Genomic DNA, 21,460 nt, shown 5'->3' with positions numbered 1-21,460 from the left:
GTTTAATTTATGCTTTTCCTCAGCTCTTGGTTGTTTATATATACGTGTCTATTCCTCTACTGGATCAATGTAAAATGAATTAATTGTGCACCTCATTCATAATTTTAATGTGCTCAACATTAATGTGTATTTTCTACTGGCTTTTTCTCACTATCCTCTTCTGTGCTCCCTAAACTTTGGATTTTAGCACTACTTAGTGGAACAAACTAATGTTGTGTGAGAAAGAAACAAACTTTGGATTTTGCAAATCAAACTACAGTTAAACCCTTCAAATTGGCGCAGAGATTAACTAATAACCCAATCCATATACATTAATTATGGAATTGTGTTAATTTCTACATGTTTTTCAATCTTAAACTCTGCAATTTCTCACTCTTGGTTTCAAAATTTACCATTCTGCAATGATTAAGCCTAAAACAAGAAGTTTTGAACAAAAATGTGACTTCTTGAAAAACTCCATTATACTGGTTTTTGTCTATGGGTTGAGTAATCTTCTAAACATTTACAGGGGTAAAAGTATTATTACGTATCATAGTCAGTCTCAAACCCAAATAATAGAGGAGGGATTCGTTAGGTAGCCAACAGTTAGCGTAAAAATCTCCACGCTGGGCATTGTAAGCATTTGGGGCAAAAATGCTGAGTTTGATGATATATTACTGGTGGCCAATTAAGGCAGTCAAATTTCATTTTATTCTACAAAATTTCTCTACTAATATACCTTAACACACATAGCTGTGCCTCAAGATGCAGCTGAGCAAGGATTACAAGTTGTAGCATGTGGCAGGACAAAGTTTTTAGTACAAGCATACACAAAACTATACAGTAACCAATAATCTGAATCAAATAACCATTACCCTGACCTTTTTTACTGGTTGGTTAAAGGAGCGTGAGAAGATGACATCTTCATTTTGCTTTGCACACCTTGCAGCTAGAACTGTCCCGGTCACTGTCCCGTGTCTTGGGTCAGTATGAACTGTTTGTACATTACTAGTAAGGAACTGTCCCAGTCACTGTCCTGTGTCTTGGGTCTGTAAGAACAGTTTGTATCTTCACAAAGCCAGCTTCTCTCATTGTCTGTTCCAGATCAAGGAGGTAGTATTCATCTAGAAATGGCTCGGTGCTCTTCATCAATGTAAAAAGTACTGGAGATAATTCCTGTAAGGCAAAATCCCCAAGAGAACTTTCAAGTCCATTGACAGTCATATTGGTAAATTTGATCCGAACCATACAAATATTCCCTGAACGGTTGGCTCTATTGGGTTCTTGGTTTTGATAAAGAGAAAAAGAATAGAGAACAAAGGAAAAGTTAATGATGAGGGAGAAACCGAAGTCTACACTTTAGTTCAGGTAAGCTGGTAAAAAAGAAGAAAATCAACAGAAACAACTCATAGAATTCACTTTTTGTTTGAACAATATATATATATATATATATATTGTACACGGCTTGCCCCTTCTCCCCACCCCCCTCTCTCTCATGCAAAGAAGCTATTCTCACAGCTTGAACATGAGACTTTGTAGTCACAGAGGAGCAATCTCGGCATTGCTACAAAGTCTTGCTCTCAAGCCTAATATCAAGAAGTAGAGAAGAAAAAAAAAAAAAAACTCAGGATATTTGCATGTCACGTTGTTGTGTTAATTCCATTATATAACCTTTTCATGAAAGATATAAAACATATTTTTGGTTTATGTCACCCATCAAACCTAACGGCTATCTAAAAATACATACTATTTTGTATTGAACACTGACAATTTTGATCCATTTAAGTTTGTTGATGCGAAAAAGAAATGGACTAAGAATGAACATTATGCCCAAGACATATAACTTGTTTTACTTTTTGCAACATATTGTTTCATATTTATTCTTTTACTTAGGATGAGAATAAAGAGTACACGTGATTGATGACTGATATGACTGCATGTAGCAGAACTGACAAGAAATACAAGTTGGAGAGGTATTGACATGAGAGGACAAACCACAGGTATGGGGCTGATATGTTCATCTAACATCAGTGACATTTAAAAGGATGGGTGCCTTTGACAAATAAAAGGGAAACAATTGCTTGCTTGCGCCCTAGAATCAACACAGAGCAGACTTCCACTAGTAAATCATATGAGATGCATGTTATGACCCCAAGGGCAATTTTGAAATTTTTCCTTGTAATAACCGTAGCCACATGGCCACTTGTGTAGCAAGAAGCTTCCCCGCAGTTGTGATGTGAACCAGTGGGAAGAGCCTATATAAGGCCAGTTGTTGGAGGACGGGAGTTATCACGTTTAATGAGAAACTCTTTCCCTCTTGAATTCTCTTCTCTCTCTCTCTCTCTCTCTCTCTCTCTCTCTCTCTCTCATTCCCTCCAAAACTCTCCCCTCTCTTTCTATATCTCGATTCTTCTAATTCATTATCAATTCAAGTCTCAACTGAGAGACTTGACATTTGGTATCAGAGCCGGTCATCCTCGGCTGTAATTCCGACGTAGGAGGTGTGTGAAGTGGTGTTGAAGTCGAAGGTAAATCGAATGGTGGAAGGCACCATACTAAAACAATTAGAGAATCACATGGAGGCGACGGAGTTTGGAATGTCCCAAACTCAGGAAGCAGTATCTCATAGCAGGGAAGAGGTGTGAGCAATCTGGGATGAATTGAGGGAGGATATGGCGACGTCTAGAGACGGAGTTCAAAGGGAATTGACACAGGGAGACGTTAGACCAATTTAGACAGCGGATTAGCAGTGAGATCAGCATGCTGTCCGCTCTACCTCAATTCTGGTTACCTCCAAAATTCCCTCCTTGATCAGTTCCTGAGGTCGGTATAGCCGGACAAGGAATCCTTCCCACACCCCAAGGAGTAGCAGAAGCGGGGAATTCATTATATGAGGAGACAACAAATCAGGTAAGGGAATTTAATTCTCCTAGATCTAATCAGGGCCCTATGTCGAGATTGGAGATACCTTTATTTGAAGGATCCAAGACCCGATGGTGGATCCAAAGGTGCGAGAGGTTCTTTCAGTTCTACAATATAGCTGAAAATCAGCGGATCAACCTTGCAATAGCCTATCTAAATGATATGGCTGATGCCTGGTTCTAGGGATGGTATAGATCATGGGGAATGGATGCTAGATGGATTGACTTTGCAGAAGAGTTGTGTAAAGCATTTTAGGGAAAGGAATATGGTAGATGTGATAAAGGAGTTTAACAAACTCAAGAAGGAGGGGTCAGTAACAGAATACCAAGAGAAGTTTGAGAAGTTAGGAGCATTAATGTGGAATGCTCAAGCAACCCTTATCGATCAATATTTTGTATCTAGCTTCATTAGTGGCCTTAAGGATGAATTAAGATCTATGTTGAAAATGATGATGCCTACTACGGTTAGGCAAGCGGCAAAAAATGCTATATTGCAAGAGTTAACGCTGAAGGCTATCTTTAGAAAGAACAGAGTCACAACAAGGCCAATTCCACCCCACAATTCTCCTGTAGAAGGGAATACTAGAGCCTTAGTGGTTGGAGTGGCTTCAGGTGTACCTAAGGTTAACCCTCCCCCTATCAGGTCTACAACTATGGAGCAAAGACGATTGTTGGGGTTGTGCTACTATTGTGGGGAGAAGTATAGCCCTAGGCATTAGTGCAAGAGTCAACTATTGAACATGGAAGGGGAAGAAGAAGACAAGGCTGTCGAATTGGTGGAGGAGGAGGAGAAACAAGAGATGACAGACCACATCTTGGAAGAGGAGACAGATCAAGGAGGAGGAGAAATCTCTTTTCATGCCTTGAAAGGGAGACCAACCGGTAAGATCATTAAAGTGTGTGAGAATCCCACATCGCCTCAATAAGGGATACCTGGGCTATATATAAAGAGGAGGATCCCTCCACCTGTTAAGCTGGCTTTTCAGGTTGGAGTTCTACCTCTGACTTCTCACATGGTATCAAAGCCAACCCTTGGCTGGGGGACTACTCTTGATCGTGGTCATGGACCAGTACTCTGCTCGATCACTTAGGCATGTATTAGTTACTAGAGAAGCTTCAGCGCGGGGGGGGGGGGGGGAGGGGAGTGGGAGACACAAACCTCACTCTCATGGGCATTATGGAGCAAGGGGAATGCAAGCTGATCAAGGGAAGGAAATTACAGAGGTGGATGTAGAGTAAGGGTGGACATATAGCCCAAATGTATTCCACTCACGCCTTGGAACGGGGTGGATCAGAACTCAGGGAGGCAGAGGAGGATTATCAAACAAGGGGCAGCTTGGCCATGTTCCAATCCTCCACTAAGGTATCACTTCCTAATAGCTTAAACTTACTTTCACAAGGATTTCAGGACCTATTCGTTGAACCTCATACCTTACCACCTCAAAGGGCCCTAGACCATTCCATATTCCTCGAACCCTATTCTACCCTAGTGAACATGAGAGCCTATAGATACTCTCCCATACAAAAGGCTGAGATCGAAAAACAAGTGGCTAACATGTTCTCTACCTATCATATGACCTAGCCAAAGCCTATTTGCATCCCCTGTTTATTTGTGAAAAAGAAAGATGGAACCTGAAGGTTTTGTGTTGACTACTGTCAACTCAATTCCAACACCATCAAAAACAACTTCCCTATACCCTTTATTGATGACCTATTAGATGAATTATCTGGGGCCCAAATCTTCTTAAGGCTAGACCTAAGATCTGGCTATCCCCAAATCTAGATGACACCATCTAATATACCTAAGACAGCCTTTCATACACATCAGGGGCTGTATGAATTTGTGGTAATGCTTTTTGGGCTCACAAATGCCCCAGCAACCTTTCAGACCTTAATGAACAAAGTCTTTCAACCTTACCTAAGGAAATTCATCTTAGTTTTCTTTGATGACACCCTTGTATATAGCCAAAATTATGATCAACACCTAACCCATCTTCAAACTACCTTTGAGGTCTTGAGTTCTAATAAATTGTATCTTAAGCTATCAAAGTGCATTTTTGCTGAAAAGGAGGTGGAATACTTGGACCACATTATTTATGGGGAAGGGGTGAAGATTGATCATAGTAAGGTCACACCTATGGTGGAGTGGCCTAGACCACAGTTGGTGAGGGAGTTAAGGGGATTCCTTGACCTAACCAGTTATTATAGAAAGTTCATACAAAATTATGGCCTCATTAGTAAACCCCTTACGGAGCTCCTCAAGGAGATCAACTTCTAGTGGAACCCCCGGGTAGAGGCAACCTTCTTAACACTTAGAAGCACTCTGACAAAGGCTCCAGTACTAGCCCTTCCAGACTTTTCTAAATCATTTATGGTGGAGACGGATGCTTGTGAAAATGGGATAAGGGCAGTGTTGATGCAGGAGGGAAGACCACTGGCTGGTGTTCCAGTTGTTGCATTGCCTCCTCTGTTTCTAATATTAAATCTAGACTCTACAACTCTAGGTATATTAGCAGCAACATCCCATGTCAAAGAACCATGACCAAATATTGAATCGTTCTCTTCCACAACACTCTAAGATAATATAATACATGGGTGTGTTTTGATGTAATGGTACACAATAAGAACTCTATTTTTTTTTACGTAAAATGGTAAGAATAAAAATAAACAAAATAAGTTCACTTAAACAAGCCTTGCGCTTTTAACACTTCAACTGCGCTTTGCTTTGACAAGAAAAAACACTAAAATGAGCTTCATGCTTTATTGGCACTTTAAGCTTGCTTAAGTGTGCTTGTAATAACACTGCTTTCTTGCGTGGCCACACATCCATAATCACATCCTCATCTCTATTATGCTCATATTTTGTATATGCTGGTGCTTTACTACTTAGCATCCCATGCCATAAAACACAGCTATTCATATAGTGCTATATAAAATTTTCTTTTTAGTTTTAGCATCTTGTGACATAAAACGTAGGATGCACTTTTCCATTTTAAGTCTTTCCTTAATTCAGGAACATCCTCATTAATCTCTCCATCTTTTTGGATTGCTCCACAATATATGAATTGATCTTTTCTTGAGATGTCCTGATCCTCAAGTATTACTATAACATCAATACTTGTATTTTTATATATATTCAATTTTCAATTTTCTTAACTTAAAACCTCAAAATTATGAAGTGTTCATCCATATCTTGAGTTTAGTAGTGATGATGTCTTCTTTTGTTTCATCAACTAAGACAATGTCATTTGCAAGTGGTATACAACAAGGCACATTTGCTTAAATATGTTTAGTGAGTTCATCCATTACTTGGTTGAAAGAGATAAAGAGTTTAATTCAGATCCTTGGTGTAATCTAATTGTTACTGGAAAAATCTCAGTATCACCTCCACATGTTTCTCCACCTTCATTGAATAATTTCAAGAAATACTTGTCCCTTCTTTCCTTTTGATTGCCCTTCATTCACTAGTACTTTTTTGTTTTTGTCTTTTATGCATTTTACTTAGCTTAAATCCCTTGTTTTTGTTTCTCTTGCCTTAGTTTATATATATCTCTTTTCCCATCTACCGTGTTTAACTCGTTGGCATAAGTTTTCATAAGCATTTGACTTTGCTTCACTAATTGCCTTCTTTGGTTTAATTTTTGCCAATATATATATATATATATATATATATCTTTAGGTTTTCTTCATTACAGTATTTATGTAAAGTCTTATAGCAAGCTCTCTTAATTTTGGTTTTTTCTTGTACCTCTTCATTCCACCACTAAGAATATTTTTTTACTTCAGATTTTTCCATTTACTCTCCTAGAACTATTTTTATCTTATTTCAGATAGCAATAGCCATTTAAATTCACATTTAGTTAGCATCTCCTATTGTCCAATCTCTTCTTCCACACACTTCTTTCTTGAAAATAACTTATTTTTCACCTTTTAGATACCAACATCTAATTCTTGGACTTCTTTTGTAATACTCCAAGAGTTCAGAGAATGGTAGTATATATCGAGAATAAGTAAGGAAGGAAATATCACCAACTGGATACTTTTTGGGCTGAATGTAGGCAAAGAACTCCCGAGTTAAGCGTGCTTGAGCTAGGGAAGCTCAAGGATGGGTGACCCCCTAGGAAATTCGCGTAGGCCCATCAGGGTAAGTTGTTCCGGTTCTTCGTATCGCTCGATGCAGGATGTTATAGGTGGTATCAAAGCCGACCCTTGGTGAAGGCGGTCCAATGAGGACGGGGAGTGGCGCCAGGACTCGAGAGCCTGCACAAGGAGCGGCTTCTAACAGGCTTCTAGATTGGCAACCACCAAAGTGGAGAAGATCTGGAACCAGTTGTAAAGTCACATGACGAGGACGCTATGTGCTCAAAGGAGGAAGAATGTAATACCCCAAGAGTCCAGAGAAGGGTAATACATATCGAGTATAAGTAAGGAAGGAAATAACACTAGCTGGACATCTTTTGGGCTGAATGTAGGCAAAAAACTCCCGGGTTAAGCGTGCTTGAGCTAGGGAAGCTCAAGGATGGGTGACCTCCTGGGAAATTCGCGTAAGCCCATCAGGGTAAGTTGTTCCGATCCTTCCTATCGCTCGATGAAAGATGTTACATCTTTTTTTATAATTTTTTTCTCCTTCATTTTTTATATGGATGTCAATGACCGTAAGTCTTTGTTGAATGGTTAGATATTCTCTTGGTATAACTTTACAATTCTTACAACAAAAGTGTTTCTCTTGTCTCATAAGATAGTAGTTTGTTTTGGTAGTTGATTAAACTATTTTTATATGTGATTGCATGTTCCTCCCATTTCTTATACCTAATGTTTTCTATGATGAGCTGATATGTCGTGGAAAAATCCAAGATAACTTTACACTTATCACCATTTCCTTCTCTACCCACAAGCACTACCAATGGGTATGAAATAAATATAGAAGAAAGAGATGTATGTTGATGTTTGGGCTGTGATCTAGTGCTATTCTAGACAATCACATATACACATGCAACAGCATCATGGGCGTGTTTTCTGAATATTACTCTGTTTAGTGTCAAAGAAGAAAAGCAAAAGAAAATTGAATTTACACATCTGGTTGATTTGTGTTAGAATAGTGATTTTGTATCCTCAGTTTATTGGTAAGCAAACCAATAGCTAGGTTCCTTTATGAATCTGAGACTCAAAAAAATTTATTAACCATATGCCATCTTTAGAAGGCTTAATTGTTTTCAATCAATAGATTCCATGGGGGAGACAATGCTAAAAATCTTTCAACAATATTTGTCTTCCTGATATTTGGCAACAAAATCTTGATGGGAAGGGGAAGCAAGTACAACCATACCTGAAGAATCTTCGACTTTGGCTGCAGAAGGGAACAACGGAGTTAGATATGATTGGCTTTAGTAGCATAACAAAAATTCACTATTACATATTCAAGTTAGTCATGCCACTTACTGAATTGTCTGTCATGGCAAAAGTTCCTCCAGGTCGGAGCAACCTGAATGCTTCCTTCACCAAATTGACAATTGCTGTTGTGGGACATTCATGAAGCTGTGCAGATATGTTCTATTAGTTCTTCTCAAAACACATTGTCAATATTTTCCCAGTTCTTGAAAAAAGCTTGCATAAGGCTAATCCTCTTTCTGAATAATGCTACCATCTAGCAATTTTGATGTCTGACAGTGTGCCAATGGATTTTCATATTAAGGATGATCTTTCAACTTTCAAGTCTTCCCTTGGAAAACCAGGCCCTAAATCAATGTGAAGTTCTAAAATTTGTTGACATGGATTTCCAAATTCTGTACATCTCAACACTGTTGAAAGTAAAAATAGTATCTGTCTATCAGCTTAAACTTTTAGATCAAATGATAGTTAACAATTCAAGATGGTATCAAAGTTCAAAGCTCACCACTAACCCAGTATATAAATTGTTGCATGTCTTTGGACCAATTATACAGTGAAGGCTGGCCACATGGGAGGAGGGAGTGTTGAGAAGAAAAATCGAAATATAAAAGATAAAGTTAACCCCCTATCCACAAGGCTTAAACTTTTAGATTTAATGGTGGTTAACAATTCAACAAATACAGTAACAATCCATTTTTCTTTTAAAAATGAGAGTAGAGATTAATAAAATGACAACGTGTATCTTAATGAATGGCTGATCTCTGGTTACTTTTTGATATTTGGATCTTTACTAATTATCTATTTTCTTTAAGTAAGATATAAATCATGCCAAACTAAAAAATGATTCTATACCCTGAAGGTGTTTTATACAATTGAATTATATAGATGGTAACTAGGAAGATGTCACCTTTATCTGGTTACACTTATTCAAATAAATGACCACACCATATTTTGCTTACTATTAGAGATAGTATTTTTGTTATTTGAAAGGAGGTTTGCTAATATATTGCGCGTGAAGAAGCTCAATTACTTGGATTAAATGATGACACCAATGAGTAAGAAAATGTATAAACAAGAACCAAATTTTTATTAATATCTTTGACAATGATAAAAGTGGCAAAATAACCTGTGCACTTGGGTTATTCAAGTACCTAAAATGCCAAATAATTTTGGAGAGTTTATACATAAACTTCTCCCTTCATTATACAAAGCACGGTTGCCCATGTACAACTTCAATACATCTTTGAATAATTAACTGAAGAGTAAACTCACTGGAAGTTTCGTGAATGAAATAACTTCCATAAAATTCATTGAACCGTGGGATGCAAATATATACAAAGAGTTTCCTAAGAAAACTCCTAAAATTTAGGACTAGATTACACTCCTAATATTTAGGTATAGATTACAACAATCATCCTTTAGATTAAGATCAATTTAAATTAGGATTTCCTTATCTGATTTTAAGGAATATCCTTATCTTTGCAGCTGGTTCTCTCCTTCATCTCTATCTTTAATATCTCCTCCTCTTATCCTCTCGGTCATAACTTAGATTTTCTCTTTTATCTTCTCCAACATTAACAAAAATGTGTTTTATATTTTCTTCAATTTTTTCCTTTTCCTTTTTCTTTTTCCTTTTTTTTTGGGGGGGGGGGGGGAAGGGGGGGATTTTGGATAGTATTTATTTATTTATTGATTTTCTATAAGTAATAAGGACAGCATTTTTACATAAAAACCTAAGAATGTAATGTGGGGAAAGGATGACACTTTTGAACTTCAAATCTTGGATGCATAAAATAGGACTTCCGGAAATAGGAAAGTAAAGACGTCAAATGAGTAGCACAATGGAACTTGACATCAAAGTAGCCAAAGACCTTACTCAATTAGAGGTGAACTCATCACTCAATTTTCATCATTTCAAATGAGCCTGGCATGTTTTAGAGATGGAGTGCAGTTAATCAAGGACCTCACATGCATTAGAGATGGAGTGCCATCAATCAAAGACCTCACTTGTCAAAACCTCCTTGGTATCCCATTGCTTTCATTCTAGTTGGTTTTAGGATGATATTCACATTTGAGTTATTGTTGATAATTTATGATATTTGATCACTGTTAAGTGGTCTTGCATAAGGCAAAAGATTTCTATTATGAATAGACTGTGATCTTTATGAAATCATGAACAGTTAGTATGGATATGCAAACTTAAATATGATTGAAAATTCATGGATTTTATTAGCAGATGCATTTGGTTTCAGTGTTTCGCAAACCAAGGTTTCGTGAATCACTGTCAATTGTCTCCCAAACTGTCTGTGACATACTAAGTGTAATTAACTCACTGGTAATCACATTATTGCCCTTGAGTAAATGGCAAACATGAAAGTCAGAAAGCAGATCTAAAACCATTGGCTGCCACAACTGTAAATCTAGGTTCTGAATTGGACTTTATGAAAAGTGCAGACAAATATAATTAACCCCAATTAGATATTCATTCAGATTTTCTTTCAGTTCAAATTATGCCCTTTGATCTGTTAATTCCACAATACAGCTTTAGTTTTTACTTTGTAAAGAAGCAAATGTCAACAAGAGGATTTTATTTTCTATATAAATTACCTTATGATGTAACAGTATAGCTCACTGAGAAATCATTACTATTGCAATTCAGAAACTGATTCCATTTTGCAAAACATAACAATTTATTAGAGGGCAATACATACCACATAAGCAATCGATACAAGGTCAAAAGATTTGGCTGGCAAGCCCGTATCTTCACCATTTGCATGCATCCACTTGATTGGATTCTTTCTTGTGATGCTTTTCTTTTCCTTGAATTGAGCAACAGCAAGGAAGTAAGGTGACAGATCTAGCCCCTGTATGAGAAGATTTGAGACATGCACAAATGAGTTTCAGGTAGAAGGTTTCACAATCATAAGCTTAGGGTTTCAAGCACTAACACAGGAAATACTGTTTTTGTGGCTTCTAGAAAGATTAAAAACAAGTACTTACTATGACTTTAGCAGAAGGAAATTTGGATGCAAGATATCGCGTGCTCACACCGACAGAACACCCAACATCAAGAATGTCATTGATCACCTTATTCTTTGAATGTTGTTCATGATGTTTCTCAATTGCCTCGAGCCAGTTTCCCCGAACTATTTGATTTGCTTCATCATGAGAAGAAGCATCAGGTATTGCTCGTCTCACCATTGACATAGTTGCAGCCTCTGCTTCTGCTGCAGCCTGAAAGTTAAGATGTTCAATTGAATGGTTAAGTACTCATAATTCATCTTCACAAACATAATTTCTTCACGCATAAAGTTCCTTATTCTTAACAACCCTAAAATTTATTTTGCATAATAAATGTCATATTATAGATTTGAATTAACCATTATCCACTTTACCTTAACATTCTCCAACTTAAACATGCTAACAAGACCTTTCTTTTAAAGTGTTATACCAATCTTACCTTTAGGACATCTCAAGAAAAATGTGTGCTAGAACTTCTGGATGAGATACCAAGGCTTTATCGATTGCAATGGAATCAGAAAAAGAATATGCATTGAGCCCTTATCACTTTGCTCTTGTGATGGATGAACTCAGAAAGCACATCCAAGACAAAGTATCTTGGTGTGTGCTATCTGCAAACAATGTTGCCTTGGGGACATGAGACAAAAGGAGTGAATGTGAAACTTGAATTATAGATAAACACCTTAGAATCCGTAGGTCTTAAGTTGAGAAGGTCAAAAACTGTTTGTATACAATGTAAGTTCACTAAAATAGATGTGTGAATGATATCATTATGAGATTTGGAGATCAGGTTATCCCAATAAAAGATGAGTTTAGATATATTGGATCATATATAGAAAAAAGAAGGGGGAGGTTATACAGAATGTTACTTATAGAATCAAGGTAGGTGGGTTAAAATGTATTTTAATGCTAAGAATTAAGATAAGACACATCAATTCATAAAATGTGCGTAAACATATATGTCACTTTGACATCATACCAAACTTAAATTTGTCAAAATACCCAAGGGAGTAACACCTAAGCCATATATTTCATTTCATACACACATAAGATCCCACAAACGATAAATACCATTTTCCCAACATTTGTGAGATCCAGCTACCATGATATATCAAAATCCAACAAAAAGTAAACATAAACTCATACATGATAAGTATACTCCATGATCAAAACTCATAAAGATGTTAGTGGAGGAATGGTGGCAAAAACCAAAGCTGTTGACAAAGCACAATAAGCAGCATTTTGGTCAGTCAAAGTGGAGTTTTTTGACTTAGCTCCAGTACTATCACATGCTTATCAAAATAAATACAAGCCCTAAAGTTGTTATGTCTGTTTAGGATAAGGTCATTCCACAATTACTGTTACCCTACATCTGGGAGACAAGTCTCATCATAAAAGCATGCCATGGATCATCATGTATAGCCACAGAACTATTGCGCTCTGTTCTTCTGCTGGTAGCACAAAGCTCATAGATGGAGAAAATCATCTGCACAATTGGAGAGAAGCAATACCCACTCAAATTGCTGGATGGATTTTATGCCTTCTCAACAATTGAATGGAGATGATTTCTCTGCAACGCCACAACCAATTTGTGCCATCTACAAAGTTTGTATTGTACTTGCATGTTACTAGCAGAGGAGAGTGAATCATTTATATTTGTACATACAACAGTATTGATCAATCGTAGAATGGCTCATCCTAACCGAAAGCAACAACTTGCTCAGTTAATTGTAAAGCCAACTTCTAGGCTTTACTTCCCAAACATGAATATGGTTCACAGATCATGAAGAAAGGCTTTAGACACTATTGAAGTAGCTCAAAGGGTATATCTATGGTTGTCTAAACTACCTCTTAGTCCATTGTTTCCATTTTCCACAACCATCATTCAGAATATTGATTGTTGAATATAGTTATGCCACATATATCGTTAATTTGTTGGATGTGATATAACATTGTGCACATTAGACATGTCTAGTTGGATTGATATCATACATGTTGGAAAAGGTATATGCAGAATTTATATTATTCTTTTAATTATGATCAATCTCAGTTGGATGTGATGTCAATATTTTATATGCATATTAATTATCTATGTTTTCTTATCATGATAAAAGTCTAGATTCCCTTTGTATCCACAATTTCATACATGGATGGACACATTCTCAGTTGGCAACAAACTTGCCAGAGCCAATAAGCAGTAAGCTCAATATAAGATGTTAACAGAAAAGATAAATATAGTAATTTTTTGTTTTTTAAATGGTGAGGTCAACCCTTAGAACTATTCCCCTTACCAGCAAAGACTACGAGCCAAAAGAATATTGTTACAAACTCAAACTAATCTGAAATGGTACTGTGAATAACTCATAAATAGTTGATCAAAGTTTATACGGCAATGATAAAAACTATGCTGTAAGCTCTAAGTTACTCATACATTGACATCAAATATGGAGCAAACACAGATGAGAAAAGACAATAGAATACATACACATAATTTTGCTACCACAAAAACAGTCAATAAATAATCATTTATCCAGTTTTAGAAAGAAGTAGGCATGTACCAGCCAAGAGAGGTTTCCCTCATCATATGCATGGAAAGGATTGAGATAATCTGTTCACGAGGCAGTAAAAATATCATTAATCAGTATATCTCATAATAGAATAATGCAGCATGAGAAATAATCAGCAACCACATGAAACTGTCAATAGATTTCAGAACTTCCTGATATTATCTTCCCTATCCTTGTTTTGCTCCATTTTCAAGCATCTATGTAGTAATCTCCCTTTTCTTTTATTTAGTATATTATTTTGTTCTATTTGAAAATTAAAACACAAAGAAAAAATAAAATAGCTTTGTTTTTTTATATCCCTTAGAAACAAGTTCAAATACTGAAAAGAGGGGAGGGGGGTCGCTTTAGTTTCTTTTGCTTGCATCATTTTGTTTCCACAAAACTGGCTGCAAGATTTCTGTTTCCTGAGAGAACACAAAAGTTTACTATGAAGCATGCCAAACTCAATGAAAAATTATGAAGCATGCCAAAAACTCACTGAAATATTATGAAGCATTCCAAAATGATGAATTGTTTCCATGAGATCCAGATAATCATTTCATATATCTTTTGACATAAGAATACATTTGAGAGTGGGAAAATTTGTTTAGATACATGTTTTTATTAGAAAGTTTGAAAATGTAAAATAGAAGAGAGACATAAAAGAGACATAAAAGAGACATAAAATAAAAGAGAAATTGTGCGTTATTTATTCTATTCATACTATGAAACTCTTGCTAGACTGAATGAGCAAAGGTTAAAAAGAGAAACCAAGGTCACAGAAAAGCAATTTGGTTTCGTACGTAGTAGCTCAAAAATGAAAACTATCTACTTCCTAATAGTGCATTTAGGATAGAGAGATGGAATGGAATTGGATGAATGGAAATGAACGGAAGAGGGTTTTCATCATTTGAGAGATGCATTAGAAATGGAATGGAATTGAAATGGATGGAAAAACACTAGCATTAGTAATAGAATGGAATGGAAACAGATGGAAAGTGTTTCCACCCAAAGGCATACTTTTTGTCTCTCCCAAGATTGGGGGAGAATGGATGGAATGGAAACAGATTAAAAACTAACTTTTGTGTTTTGACAACATTAAAATAGTTTTTTAAAAGTTCATATTTGCCCTTGACTTTATCACACTCTTATATTTTCCCTAAATGATGGTCGTTAGATGATTAATATCCTTCCATTCCATCAATTTCCATTGCACTCCTATGCAAGGAGAAATATTTTCCACTACTTTCCATTCCTTACTCTCCCAAACAAGGAGAAAAAATTTTACATTCCATTTCACTCATTTTCATTCCATCCAATTACTAAATCTCCACCAAGCAAAGCCTAAGCTGTCTAATGGAAAAATCTAGAGAGAAACTAAAGGAATTACATATAAACAATAAACTTGATAAGAGCTATGACAATCTCTAGAGAAGTTTTGCGTGGAGTTTTAGAGAAGAAGGGAGTTTAGAGAACTTGGGTACAGCCCACTAGAGAACTTAAACAGCTTTAAAGACCAATTCATTGTGTGGTACATAATATTGGACAATTAAAACTAACATATGAAAAATGTAAGCATAATTGAAATGAGGATGTTATTGTAACGACCCGTTAGTGGGTCTAGGTGTTATGGGTATTTTAGTTTGCACATTAGAGTTGTTGCCTTTATTAATTAATTGTTAAAAATATTATATGCATTGGTAATGGGGCAAATTAATAAAAATAATATTTTTGTGGGAAGATAAATGTAGGTGGATCAATGTCTTTGTGAGTATAAATGAAGTGTGTGGAAAAGCCTCAAAGTTGTGGGCTAAATGGGTTTGGGCCTTATTTGAATTAGGCCATTGATAAATATTTAAATTTTAAGTGTAAATTAATTGGGTTGAATCCAAATCTCAAGAAAAGTCCATTGGGCCTTAGTTGGATTGGGCCATATATTTTGACTTGGGCTTGGGCCATGGGCATAGAGAATGGTATCTTAATTAAAAAGAAAAAAGATTAAGAAAATGGCAAAATGACCAAAAGGGGTAAGAGATATTTAAATTGTGTGTGTTAATATGAGGGGCAAATTAGGGAAAACCAAAAGGGAGATAGTTGGAGGGAGTTGGGAGACAAGTCTCCCCCATTTTCCCCTCCTTTTCTTCCTTCTTACTTTCTTGCTCCCTTCTCCCTCTCCCAATTGTCTTCTTCTTCTTCTTCTTCTTTCTTTCTTTCTTTCATCTCCTTCTCTTTTTCTTCTTCTTCATTGGAGCTTCAAGTGGAGAATTTCAAATTTTAAGGGGTGTCTTCATCTCTTTGGATTTGCAACCATCTAAGGCAAGTTCTCTTCCTTCTTGTTTCCTATGCAATATCTTCTTCTTCTTCTCCTTATGATTGTGTAAGTTCTTCTTCTCTTGTTTATCTTTTAATGCAAGTTCTTCAACCTTGTTTCCATCTTAGAAGGCTTGTTTCCTTCATTTTTAAGTTGTTGCTCTTAAATTCTTATTTTCGGATTCACTGACCATGCTATGTTCTTTGGCCTATAACTCCTTGTTTTTATATCCAAATTGAGATCCGTTTGTTGGGTTGTAAACTAGACATCTTAAGCTTCATTTTAAACACAAGAATTGAATTTTTTGAATAAGATTTGAGCCCGTGATAGCCTTGTAAATCCTTGCTAAGATCTGGAAATTTTACTGCTTTCGAGTAAACTGACCTTGTTGTACTCTTTAGGGTATAACTCTCTGTAGTTATATTCGATTCAATATCCGTTTGTTTCTATGTAAACTAGACTCGATAACTTCGTTTGGTAATTTTTTTAGAATTTTTGGCTGCGTTTTGAGCCTACAGTAGCCTTGCTAATTCTTGCCCAGAATCTGGAAATTTTCTGCTCTGTTTTTGGATAATCTGTTCTTGCTTCGGTTTTTGGGGTATGACGCTCTGTGGTTAATATCCGAATTGTGATCCGTTTATTTTTCTATAAACTAGACATCATAGGCTTCGATTTGGTATAAGATTTGAAATTTTTGGTTATGATTTGAACTCATAACAACCTTGTCGAATTCTATCTAGAATTCTGTAAATTACTGTTATGAATTCTGCCTTGTTTCGGTTCTTGTGGAATATCTCCTTGTGGTTATTTCCGATTTCAAATCTAGTTGTTGTTCCAGAAACTAGACTCATTAGGATTTGATTTGATATATCGTTTGTGGTATTTGACCAAATATTGAGCCCGAATCGGATTTTTGAAAATATGCTTGAAATCTGAAAATTTCTGAAAAATGTTGTTATTCAATTCTTCCTATGTAGTCTATCCTTCCTATGTTTAAAATTTTGATTTTGTCTATTTCCTTCCATTTTTGAATTATTCTTGATAACCCTCATTTTTGGATAAAAGGGTTTTATTCTCCTTATTTCGTTAAATCTTACAGTATTAATTGGTTTTCTTGATGAACGTTGCTAAAAATCTAAATAGGGTTTTGTGTCACCCTACATTTCTTAAGGAATGACATTTATTGATTAAGGTCTAGAGACTTGCAAGATTTGGTGTTTCTTGCATGTATAAATTTTGTTTTCTTGGGGTTGTTGTTGAGGTAAAAATATACCATAAATATTGGTTGGGCATTTCTATAAGTATGAGTAAATAAATGTATTGAGATTTACCATGTGATCATGAGATAGTGCACACCTTAATTTATGTAATTGTGCATGATAAGCATGATTTGAGATTTTTCTTAATCATTGAGGATTGATATGAAATTGGGATATGCATATGTGATGCATGATTATACTGATTTGCGCACCTATTATTTTGCACGACGGCTATGTCCGTGGGTGAGAAAATGATATCCTATGAGTGCTTGACGCGGGTGAGATGGCCATCAACCCGGTAAGCAAGGCTCAAATTATTATTGCTTGTTGATGTATTTTTATGATACATAGATATATATTGGTTGTGGGAGCCTTGGGAATTATGTGAAAAATTCCTTACTATTGGTGCATGTGCATAAGCATGGGAATGACTTACATGATATGTATAATAATCATAGCATGGGAAATTGACGTAAATGGAAAACTTATGAGTTGTGTTATACTGATATCTTCTCATAGGGTTGTTGTTTACTCTATTTTGATTATCCATGCCTTTGATTCTATATCTCCATGTTTTATAAATATACTTGCTAAGCCTTGTGGCTCACCTTGTTGTACTCTCGTGTCATTTCAGGTAAAGGTAAAGCAGTGGTTGAGAGCGAGTCTAGTGGGACTAGAACCTAGGGTTAGAGGTGTACAGAGATCTCTCAGATTAGATCATCCATGTTAGTGTGTGCGAAGAGGGCATGTGTGAGAAAATTTTATGTTGTAAAATTTGTTAGTGCCCTTATATTTCATTTTGTGTAGGCCATGGTGCCAAGATGTTGAAAACCTTTATGTTGGCTTCCGCTAAATTTATCTAAGGATTGTAATGTGGTGTTATATGTTATTGTTCTATATCATTCTTGCGATGACCTCCTTTCAGATATCCTATGCTAGCGGGACTATCCGGGAGTGGGCCACTAGAGTTATGATGAATATATGGCCATATAAGAAAATACAGAATTATAGATGAGATTATCCATAATAAAGTTGAAATGACGCCTTTTAATAGAAGATACTCAAGACACTACTGAGATGGTTTAGAAATATGAGAAGAATACAAATAGATATACCCATAAGGAGAGTGGATGAAATGGAAGAAGCTTGTAACAAAAGATATAGAGGAAGACCAAACAAAACTTTGAGAAAAATTTTAAGCATGACATGAGCTACAATGGCTTTAAAAAAATATAATCATGAATGAAAATTATTCGTGAGCTAGAATTCATGTAGAACACACCTAGTGGGAGGCTTCGAGTTCTTTGTTGTTTTTGATGGTGTTAATTTAACATCAACCACTCAAACAAAACCAAACCATTTACCATCCTTTTCTAATGATAAAAGAAAGTGTTTTTAGTTACTGAAGAAAATGAAGAAGATTGCCAGGTTCAACAAAGTAATTTTCAAATAGAAAATACTATTCTTACAAAACTTCTATTTAGAAAACTCAAAAGTGGTATTGATGTTTTTCTAATTAGAAGCAATAATAACACATGTTTTTGTTTGAAATGAAAACATCACTAGAAACCATATTTGGGATAAGCTTTACACACAAATTATATGTCTGTGTAACATCACTCTTTTCACATCAGCCTTTTCAAAATGCAATCAAGTTCATATAATTTAACTAAATGAATATAAATTTTCCTCTTCCCTTGTTTAAGTTTCTATGGAAGATCATTGGAGTTTTTTGAAACCTTCCATTAGACTGGGAATTCTAACTTCACATAAATTTTCAAAACACAGCAGCATACTAAAGAAACATGAAAAAGAGTGGGATTGAGAAATTACAGTCAGGGTACACAATCAATGGGTTCAGAATGCTGTCCATCTCTTTGTAAACCTCTGATTCTAGAATGTTCCTCGTCATCTCTCGCCATGGTATATTTGTTTTCTCTGCCGTACTGTTCAATTCATCACCACAGCCCCCAATATATATTCTTAGAGCCACTTTTTGCCTCTCAAAAATGAACTGAAAAAGACACTACCTTCCACTGCCAAATAATGTACATGACGCAGAGATATTTGTCTAAATTCTCTTCCCAAACCATGCATTAAAAGAACAACTTCTTTCCCTCAAATTGAGTTAGCTTCAACTTTCTAAATGTCATTCTTTGAGAAATTTCATAGCAGTGGCATTCTTGATCTATAAATTCCATTGATGAATTTCCTTTTGTAACTAAAATTTCTGTGTACTTTACTTTTCTTACTTTACCATTTTAAAGTCATGCTTTGAAAAGATCACTTCAAGATTTTATAAAATGACAATGAAATATAAAAATGACAGTCCTAATTTCAAATTTTCAACCACTATCACAATCTCAACATTGTAGAAAATGGCTGAAACCTTCGTGTGCAGATTAAGAATAGGTTTAAATGGCAGGGAAAAGGATTTGGAACACATTGGATTTGGTAAGAATTCCACAGAGAAAAGATGGGAGGCGACCTGATGAGGACTTGTCTAGCGCCGAGCTTGAGGACGGAGTAGAGAGGTTTGAAGGCAATGAGAGCTCCGACGAGACGCGAGAGAGGGGTTTCTCCGGTCCACCTAGGGCGTTCCAGATGACCTTCTTCAAACGACGTCGTTCCTCCGCCGCTGGTCGAGACCTCGGCCGAGCGAACGACCACGCTCTTCCTCCCTTCGCCGTGGACCACGCGGCCACCGCCGTTTCCGGTCAGTGATGCGGCGGTGGAGACGACGGCGAGGCTGCTCAGCTTCGCGTGGACAGAGAACGCCATGCGAGAAAAGGACGGGAAGACGGGCAGGGGAGAAAGTGGCGACTGGTAACTGTGATTTCAATTTGCGGGTTCTTTATCGCCACGTCATATCCGCGCGAATCTTCATATGACCAATAGTACTTGTACACGTGGATGCACTAAAGATAGAATATGCCCTAACCCCTTTGGTTCATTTTTATATAGAGTTTTAGAATTTAAAAATATCTTTAAGTTTTTTGTATTTTACATAACGAACAACATGGAAAGATAGAAAGGTAAGATGGAAAGGCAAGCGTTCGTGAGAGAGGTTGTTCATCGCTTAGTACTTCAAGAGTTGATTTATTTTTTATGGTGTGAGTGTAATAATATGTGCTTTTATGGATATGTGTATGCGAAGTTTTAGTTGACATATTTGATGTAAAATGCAGTTTGGAGTTGTCTCTCCACTCTATTTAAGAGTGGACTTTGGTTCATGTTTGGCATCTCCCTCCAAAATACATCCAGTAGAGTAATTAAATTTATTTTGTTCAATAAATTTAATTATTAAATGATAAAATTAACTCTTTTTAATAAAAATATATTTTTGAAAATAACAAAATAAATATTTTTTTATTATTTTAGAAAACTAAAAACTAAAAATGACCTGAAAACAATAAAAAGAACGCAGCATAAAGTGTTTAGGGCAACTTACTCTAAAAATAAATAAATGTGTTGTGGTTATGCTAGATCAAAATAGGTTGCTTTAGCAATAGTCCTAGATGCCATGGTAATGGAAACACGACTAAAAGCCTATAAAGAAATATAAAGAAAGTAAACGTAAATTTAGTGTAAAATGAGTTTGATTTGAACTAGATAGGTTTGTGGTTCTCAAAATCGGTGTTTTCTATGTCAAGTTGCTTCAAAGATGTATAGTCACCTTTTTTTTGAGTGCCCTTATTTGAAGTGGATTGTCTTCTTCTTTCATAGACGGGCTAGTTTTGGATGGGCTTGGAGTCAATGGGATCGTAGTGTGACTTGGGCCTTAGGAAAATGGGGTGGCAAACTAGCTCGTTTTCCAAGATATGGTCTATTACATATGGCAGGAGCACAACAATGGTTGTTTTCATGGTCAGGAGAGTTCAACAGACCAATTGGCTCATTTGATCTAGAATCTTATTTGGACACATCTCTTATCTCTTCAATTTCCTCGATCTCTATAGGGTTCAGACTTAGTCCATTTGTGTAATGACCAGTTAATTGTAATTTACTTTATTTTAATTAATATTAAATAATTTT

At 36.1% G+C, this 21,460-nt stretch overlaps 1 protein-coding gene across 1 annotated transcript; it reads right to left on the bottom strand.

The window, feature by feature from the left end:
- Positions 1–621: 621 nt before the first annotated feature.
- Positions 622–20,258, bottom strand: LOC127811593 (uncharacterized). The gene is made up of 8 exons (XM_052351594.1): positions 19,914–20,258; positions 19,259–19,371; positions 13,868–13,917; positions 11,289–11,522; positions 11,000–11,152; positions 8,340–8,435; positions 8,227–8,247; positions 622–1,155 (listed from the first exon to the last, which is right to left on the bottom strand). The coding sequence occupies exons 1-8, from the start codon at positions 20,204–20,206 to the stop codon at positions 988–990; spliced, it is 1,128 nt and encodes a 375-aa protein (XP_052207554.1). The 5' UTR covers positions 20,207–20,258; the 3' UTR covers positions 622–987.
- Positions 20,259–21,460: the final 1,202 nt, after the last annotated feature.

This window comes from Diospyros lotus, chromosome 10, assembly GCF_014633365.1.
Source record: "Diospyros lotus cultivar Yz01 chromosome 10, ASM1463336v1, whole genome shotgun sequence".
In the NCBI taxonomy this organism is placed as follows: domain Eukaryota; kingdom Viridiplantae; phylum Streptophyta; class Magnoliopsida; order Ericales; family Ebenaceae; genus Diospyros; species Diospyros lotus.
The sequence above is the reverse complement of the archived record's forward strand: the minus strand, read 5'-3'. Positions and strand labels throughout refer to the sequence as shown.